The sequence below is a fragment of the Pyxicephalus adspersus genome, chromosome 12, assembly GCF_032062135.1.
Source record: "Pyxicephalus adspersus chromosome 12, UCB_Pads_2.0, whole genome shotgun sequence".
Lineage (NCBI taxonomy): Eukaryota > Metazoa > Chordata > Amphibia > Anura > Pyxicephalidae > Pyxicephalus > Pyxicephalus adspersus.
The window spans coordinates 750,350-759,064 of NC_092869.1; the positions used below are offsets into that span (position 1 = coordinate 750,350).

The window sequence follows — 8,715 nt, forward strand, 5'->3', positions numbered from 1 at the left end:
GTGTCATCTGGGGAGCCCGCGTGTCATCTGGAGAGCCCGCGTGTCATCTGGTGAGCCCGTGTGCCCCCCGTGTGTCATCTGGTGAGCCGGTGTGCTCTGTCTCATATTGCATGCCCATGTGACACTTGTGACTCCATACAGCCTTCTGGATGCCCCATCCCCAAGATGACCCCTGTTTGTGGCAGGTATGGATGATTGGCACTGAGTGTTGGGCAACCATGAAGAGGAATAGCTGTGTGAGGGGGACCATTCTGGTTCCTGGGGATAGGGGGCGCTCTGCAGCTGAAGTTCCGATCTGCTGTTGATGACCATGGGGAGTATTTGCTGTATTTCTACTTCTCGTTTCTTCATTTTTAATGCTCTTTGCTGTCTGGATATAATGACCCCCTGCTTTGTCAGCTGTTGATAGTCAGTGCCCTGATGGGACTGGCTCAGGGTTCTCTGTACAGCGCTGTGGTATATATCAGAGCTATATAAATAAATGGTGTCAAAGTATTGCCTTTTATTCCTCGTTTTACATCTCTTTTCAGGAATCCTTCAGCTGTTACAGTCTAGAACCTCTCGCAAGTTCTTGGCGTGCCGTCTGACCCCAGACATGGAGACTAAGCTGCTGTTCATGACGTCTCGGGTGGGTGTTAGTTGTAGTTTGCATTTTCTGCTCTCTTAAGCCGCATACACACGTGCAATTCTTGTCGTTGGAAAGGATCTTTCACAATCCTTTCCAACAATAAGAACCGCAAGATGCATGAACGAGTTCTGTACATATATGGACGATGAACGACGTGGGCTGTACACATGCCAGATTCTCACCCGATACCTGGCCGATGCCGATTATCTGGTGAGAAAAATTTGACGTGTGTACGCAGCTTTAATATAAATACATAAACCATATCATTATGAAGAGTTCTGATTGGATAGTAAAATATCCCATAGTCTCACTAAGTCACTCAGAATAAACCCAGCCATGGACAATGTTTGTTTTCTATAACTCTAATTGGCTTTTCTATGGATCCGGCACCATGGTGGTTGTAACGACTTCCACTGAGAGACCTCCAGTGATTGTCAGCTTCTCCAGACTCGCCGTGTGCCTCAGGGATTTCTCTTCCGTATTCCTCTCCATTCTTCCATGAAGTTTCCTTTTCTCACAATGCTCTGCTCTGTTCATCCCCCCCAATTATCCTGGCCAGTGCACAGCGCTGTCATTGTGTGAGAATATTCTTCCTGGCTTTAGATCGATAATTATCACCCGTCAGCGAGGTTTGCCAATCCGTGAGGCAGAACCTCGGGATAGGAAATTAATTGTCATTGATTTGTATAACATGCAGGAGACAATTTAAAGAGGCGCCGGCGCTGCGTCTATTCTGTTACAAGCGAGACGTGATTGCCGCTCCGTGTTCTCGTCTGACAGGTAGCAGATTGGATTCTCCCCCCCCCCCCCCCATGCTTCAGTAACTCCGAGAGCCGAGATACAAGGAGCTGCTGCTTATAAATGTGAAAGATCCAATTACAGGCACAGTCCCCTCCGGTCGCTGTACACGGTGCGGGCTCCCCTCCGGTCGCTGTACACGGTGCGGGGGTTGAGGGTTGTAATCTGCTGTTCTTTATCCTCCTCCAGGTGCGGTTTGGGCAGCAGAAGCGGTACCAGGACTGGTTTCAGAGGCAATACCTCTCCACCCCGGACAGTCAGTCCCTACGCTGCGATCTGATTCGCTACATCTGCGGGGTGGTGCACCCATCTAACGAGGTGCTGAGCTCGGACATTCTGCCCCGCTGGGCAATCATTGGATGGCTCCTGACCACATGCACGGTAAGGAAATTGTGTGGGGCCCTCATAATGGCACTGGAACTGAAATATAACTGAAGATTTTCATGATGAACCTAAGTTGTAGGCGCTTAGTTGTGATTGGTTCTCTAATTCACCAATCTCTTTTTTCCCCCAGTCTAACGTGGCCGCCTCCAACGCCAAGCTGGCTCTGTTCTACGATTGGCTCTTCTTCAGCCCGGAGAAGGACAGCATTATGAATATCGGTAAGATGGCGCAAAGCCTCTAACAGTGCCAGCTGTTATCTGTATATTTCCCTTATCTGCCCTTCACCCTCCTCTGCCAGCTTTCATCCCTGCGCTCTGCCCCTCACCCTCCTCTGCCAGCTTTCATCCCTGCGCTCTGCCCTTCACCCTGCCATTCCTCTCTTTGTAAGATGTGTGAAGAGGAGCGCACAGCCCGTTTAATCATTTCCAGCTTTCCTTATCGGAATGATTGATGGGTACAGCCCGGAATGTTACAAATTAAGGAATCCACAGGCCTGGTTAATACCCCTTATCTGTATGGGTATGGCCGGGCATTGGGGTGGGACATTAAGGGCGGGTATTGATCTGCATTCCTCAGCGCATATGACCTAGAGATCCATATAAATCATTTACTGCCCCTGTGGTCTCCTGCACTAGTTATACCCTTCAGCAGACATTTTTCACCAAGGTGAAAGAGATCAGTGAAATGTTCACGTAAATTTTTGATTCGCTGCCAACAACCATCAAACGATCATTTCTATACAGCGCCTGAAAATAGGAATAGACGATAAGCAGCTGTGAGGAGATTTTATACAATACGTGCTGCTGATTCACCAGAAATCCTCTGAGCTTCCTGTAGACGGCTGACAACACTGCATAGAATCCCCAAGCAATGGTGTCAGCCCTGCCCACTGCTTGCCTGCTGGACTACAGAACGTCTCACAGAGAGGGGGGAATATTTACTATAAAAGGGAGACGTTATGATCTCCAATCTGAAATATCTGTCACTGGGCTGAGAACCAATCACAGACATTCACTCTAATTTATTGTCATCATTCCCCCACCCAGGCTGCAGAAACAGACGCTTTCATTGTATGTCACACAATGGGTGAATAAATTGTTGTAGGATTTTGTTGCACACAGCTACTCCACTGTGTATAGATTTACATGACAGGTTCACTTTATTACATTCACTCGTGTCTGGATTTATTGACCCCCTCGGGCAGTGTAACACTGCTTAATAGCCATTTCATTAGCAGGCGTCACGTTGGTCCTGCGTGGGGTCTGACATTTCCAGCTGCAGGGGGCCACATTTATTAATCGCCATGATGAGAAGGAAGACGTGGCGACGGCCAGGTTCACTGATTTATATTCAGCACCAATCAGAAAGCAGCGAGCGCAGGATCCTCCATTCAGACCGAACAGGGTCAGTGGGCAGAAATGACGGCTGCCAGCAGAGGGCGGTCACAGTCACCTTGACTTTTCACCTATGCCAGTCATATGATAAAGGCGTACGTTTGGGGTAGTTAGAGGAACTAAACTGAAAACTGGCAAAAAAATACACTTTAATCCCGCAGGGCAGTCCAGTCCATCCAGGGGTGTCTTGCATCAGGTCCGGGCGCCGCCATCTTCTCTTCTTTCTGGTTCTTTATCCTACATCACCCGACCCAGGCGCGAAATTGGGTGACGTAGGATGAAAAAAAAATTGCCGATCTCACTGTGCATGTGTGAGATCGGCAAATTTTTCTATTTGCGCTGAAATGTCACGGCAGATATTTTACGTTAGAAAAATCCCACGGAACACCACCAAACGAAAGTGTCACATACACAGGTTAGCTACCTGCTGCCATCTAGTGGAAGAGTATTTCTTTGTTCTGCCTCTCACTATACATCGCTGGTATAGACAAATGAAGACAAAATATTTGCAGTAAATAAATAATATTCGGACCAATTACCTGAAATTGGATCATTTCCAATGGTACGCCTGAAGATCTCTCGCATCTCAGTGGTTGAAAATCAGGTGGATCAGCCTAGGTGGTCGAGAATTAGGGGGCGGTCCTGCACACTTTTTGTAAAAAAAAAAAAAGGGTTTTGCGCTTAAAAAAAACAACAGAATTTTTACTTTATATAATAGGCTTGTCTACCCTTTTATGTACAGTGACATTTCTGAGTTTAGGTACGCTTTATAGATTGCTCAGGAACAGTCGCTGGTAATGAAGAGCCCATTCACAAACCATGGCCATTAATATTTTGTTATTCCCCCCTGTAATGGCAGAGGGAAGGAGCTTAATCTTGGCACAGCAGAGCTTAGGTTGAGAACCAGCACACAATGAGCCTTCTGATTGGAGGAGAGTGATAAAGAAATGAGCTCACCACACTTTTGCTTCTCTTTCTCTGCCCAGTCACATTCTGGGGGAGGGGCTAGACCTGTAATTGTTACTGAACTGCTGCAGAAGAAGATCCTGTCTCTAGCAGTGCCAGGCAAGGATGTTTTGTGTGGTGTAAATCTCAGGACTGGACAGACAGAATTAAAAATCTATCGGCAGTAAATCCTCTGCCTGCCGTTCAGCTTTCATTCGTTTTCTGAGCATTGTTCTAATTTTTCCTTTCTCTCCCTCAGAGCCGGCAATCCTGGTGATGCACCATTCCATGAAGCCGCATCCGGCCATCACTGCCACTTTGCTGGACTTCATGTGCCGGGTATGACCTGGGGGGCAGTTGGTGGGGGTGCAGGGAGAACTCGAGGTGTTACCCACCTTCCAATGATGCTGGGCCTCTCCTTTCCCCACCTCCTGAGGGCCCCGGAGACCTCTAGCAATGCTGAGAATTTTTCCAGTTTTGGAATGAGCTTCTTGGAGAGGTTCCCAGGGGACCCCCTCAGCCTGTGGACCACCCCCCCCCCGCCCATACCGAGTCATTGTTACTTCAGGTCCCGTTCTTTCCAAAAATATTTGGCTGTGCTATTATTGGCCCGTCAGGCTGTCTCATAACACCGCCGTTATTCTGCTCCGGGGGGCCACAAATTACACGAGACAACACATGACAGCATTGTGCTCATTTCCAGCTTCTTGGTGTTTGTTCTATAATCTGGGCATTTTATTTCAGGGGCCCAAGTGCAGTTAGGAATGTCCAATTTCAGCATTTGTGTAGCCATGTCACTTCCGTGTCATCTCCATGTCTCCCCCATGTCATCTCCATGTCTCCCCCGTGTCATCTCCATGTCTCCCCCGTGTCATCTCCATGTCTCCCCCGTGTCATCTCCGTGTCTCCCCCGTGTCATCTCCCGTGTCTCCCCCGTGTCATCTCCCGTGTCTCCCCCGTGTCGTCTCCCGTGTCTCCCCCGTGTCGTCTCCCGTGTCGTCTCCCGTGTCTCCTCCGTGTCATGTCATCTCCCCTGTCTCCCCCGTGTCATGTCATCTCCCGTGTCTCCCCCGTGTCATCTCCATGTCTCCCCCATGTTGTAAATACTACAGCAGTGATCTCATCAGGACTCTGACCCCTTATTCCTAAAGAGACAAAGTTGGTTAGGGAGTCTTCTGTCCCTACTGATCACTCGGCATTAAAACTTATCCTGCAGGGGCTAATCTGTGTGGGACATTTGATGATTACAATAATTTAGCCAATTTCTCCTAAACTGAAACTAATGACAAATATTTCCTTTTACAGATAATCCCCAATTTTTTCCCTCCACTAGAAGGCCATGTGAGACAAGGAGTGTTCAGTTCCCTTACCCACATCATGGAGAAGAGAGTCCTGGCGTAAGTACCAATGATATTGTATGGGGAGGTCATGAAGTGATCACCGGCCTATAGGGAAGATTCTGCCCAAAATTAAAGTGTCATCTAGGGGAGATCCCCCAAATATTGTGAGGATTTATCACCGTCCTCTAGGGAGGATCACCAGGATAATGTATAAAGTGATCCTCTAGGGGAGACCCCCCCACCCAATAAAAGGAACCCCCAGTTATATATAAAGGGAATTATGTCTCTTGCAGGCACCTGGCTCCATTGTTCCACAACCCGAAACTGGATAAAGAGCTGAGATCCATGCTCCGAGAGAAGTTCCCAGAATTCTGCAACCTTCCATCTCCAGCCTCAGAAAGTAAGGGGCTGCCCGTGAGTATGTGTTGTCGCTGCTATATATTTATATTGCCTCTGTTCTGTTATGTGTTCTTCTTTTATGTGCCCATGTCTATTATCAATGTCCCTTCCCCTGGAGGGTGCAGAATGTGCCCATGTCTATTATCAATGTCCCTTCCCCTGGAGGGTGCAGAACGTGCTCATGTGTATTATCAATGTCCTTTCCCCTGGAGGGTGCAGAACGTGCCCATGTGTATTATCAATGTCCCTTCCCCTGGAGGGTGCAGAATGTGCCCATGTCTATTATCAATGTCCTTTCCCCTGGAGGGTGCAGAACGTGCTCATGTGTATTATCAATGTCCCTTACCCTGGAGGGTGCAGAATGTGCCCATGTCTATTATCCATGTCCCTTCCCCTGGAGGGTGCAGAACGTGCTCATGTGTATTATCAATGTCCTTTCCCCTGGAGGGTGCAGAATGTGCCCATGTCTATTATCCATGTCCCTTCCCCTGGAGGGTGCAGAACGTGCTCATGTGTATTATCAATGTCCCTTCCCCTGGAGGGTGCAGAATGTGCTCATGTCTGTTATCAATGTCCCTTCCCCTGGAGGGTGTAGAACGTGCCCATGTCTATTATCAATGTCCCTTCCCCTGGAGGGTGCAGAATGTGCCCATGTCTATTATCCATGTCCCTTCCCATGAACATGTGCCAGGAATGTACCAGGAGAGAAACCTTTTCATTAATCTATGCCCCTCCCCTGAGGAACTTAAAGAATAACTTCACATACAAAACATTTTAATATGACATGAGATGAGTTAATTGGATATTTAATTCCAAAATCATAGCCAGTAATATGGAGGTTAAACCACCCCATGGTCATTACTGCAGAACCCCCCCCCCAGGCTATTAATGAGGAGTTGCCCCAATTCTTCCATTCCATGCAATGTGTGCCCATTTTTGGGGTTGGGTATTGGTGTTGGATGAGTAGATGGAAGTTAAGTTTTGGGCACTGCAGCCCCCTCCCCCCCTTGTTCCCACAGCCCCATCTGTGGCCCTCTATGTACGTCTATTGCAGCGGCTGTTGTGTCCCCTTCTCATAATTGTGCCGGTTCTTCCTTTCAGTAAAGGTAGAGGAGCCGGTATCCATGGAGATGGACAACAACCTCACCGACAAGGAAGAGAGCTGCTACGACAATGCCGAGGCCGCGTTCAGCGATGACGACGAAGAAGTGAACAACAAAAGCACGGATAATGGTACGGCCTCCTAATATATTGTATTATACACCGGAGATTTCTCCTACACCATTGTATGTGAGAGCCGAATCCTAACATCGCCCCTTGCATGTGACAACTGCTTTAGTTTTCTTTAAATCCACAGTGAATAAACATTGTGAATGGGTCAGTTCATCCCAAAGCGATTTTTATTCCATTCTTTATGGAAAGGTTACTGACCACGCAAAAGCAAAACCCTGTCAGCTGATTGGTCGTTTCTTAACTGGCGAAGGAAATGAGCAATTCGCAGCTGATGATCAGAACGGAAATTCTCTGGCTTATATTTATTATAATTAATAAACAGTATTTATATGGCACCAACATATTTTACAGCGCTGTACATTAAATAGGGAGACCTATAGGGGGGAGGACACAGGAGGAGAGGACCCTGCTCTGAAGAGCTTACAATCTAGGAGGGTTTGATCCAGATTGGCAGCACAGAGGAACTGACTTCGGTTCCTCCCTCACTATTGTGTTGTGGTGCCTCTGATCTGTACAAGAATCCTGCACAGGTGAACCAGGAGCACCTTACCTGGATGTAGCTCCCCCCTCCTGTGACTGCACCAAGAGAATCTGGCACGACCATTAATCCCCCCCCCCTCCCCATATGTTTTCTTATATCCCCAGGAAAGAAAAGGGACTTCCGGTTCCACCCCATCAAAGAGACCATCATTGAGGAGCCAGCAGACATCACGCCATTCCTGGAGCAGCTGGATGAACCACTGAGGGAGAAGATTGTTTCCTTACAGAAGGAAAGGTGAGCAGTGTGTGTATGTCTACTAAATGGAGCTTTCCAATGAGTGATCGCAGGAAATTCCGCCTCCTACCTGCAGCAGACTGATGACCTCATTCCCCCAGAATGCACCTCTCAGTCTCTGCAGTGGTTAGCGCTCTGCCCTTTTCCAGCGCTGGGTCCCAGGTTGGAATCTCGGCCGGGACACTATCTGCATGGAGTTTGCAGGTTCTTCCCCCGGGTATTCCAGGTTCCTCCCACATTATAAAAACATGCAGTCAGGTTAATTGGCTTCCCCCCAAAATTCCTTTTAGACTGTCTTAATGACATGTGACTATGGGGGGGACATTAGCTCCTTTGAGGGACAGCTAGTCACATGACACTGGACTTTGTACAGCACTGCGTAATATGTCGGCACTATAGAAATACTTTGTATAAATAATTTGTGTTTTTGTTTTCTTTCAGTGACATGGAATCTCAGTGCGAGCTGATGCAAGATATCGTGGAGCAGATCCTGGAGGTGAGGACTGGGGAAGATGGGTGCAGACCAGGCTACGGGGAGACCAGAATTATTTGGGTTCCATAGAAACATAAATCCCTCCTCAGTTCTTCCCCCACCTACCTACCTGATGCACAAATCCCTCCACAGCTCCTCCCCCACCTACCTACCTGATGCACAAATCTCTTCACAACTCCTCCCCCACCTACCTACCTGATACACAAATCCCTCCACAGCTCCTCCCCCACCTACCTGATACACAAATCCCTCCACAGCTCCTCCCCCACCTACCTACCTGATACACAAATCCCTCCACAGCTCCTCCCCCACCTACCTACCTGATA

At 48.2% G+C, this 8,715-nt stretch overlaps 1 protein-coding gene across 1 annotated transcript in view; it reads left to right on the plus strand.

The window, feature by feature from the left end:
* Positions 1–8,715, plus strand: part of INTS3 (integrator complex subunit 3) — a gene marked incomplete at its 3' end in the record, with an annotated part of 35,522 nt that overhangs the window by 15,221 nt on the left and 11,586 nt on the right. The window contains 9 exon segments of the mRNA XM_072428653.1: positions 531–628; positions 1,616–1,807; positions 1,941–2,028; positions 4,409–4,488; positions 5,455–5,546; positions 5,783–5,889; positions 6,990–7,121; positions 7,767–7,896; positions 8,338–8,392. Of these exon segments, the coding sequence (XP_072284754.1) occupies positions 531–628; positions 1,616–1,807; positions 1,941–2,028; positions 4,409–4,488; positions 5,455–5,546; positions 5,783–5,889; positions 6,990–7,121; positions 7,767–7,896; positions 8,338–8,392 (974 nt within the window).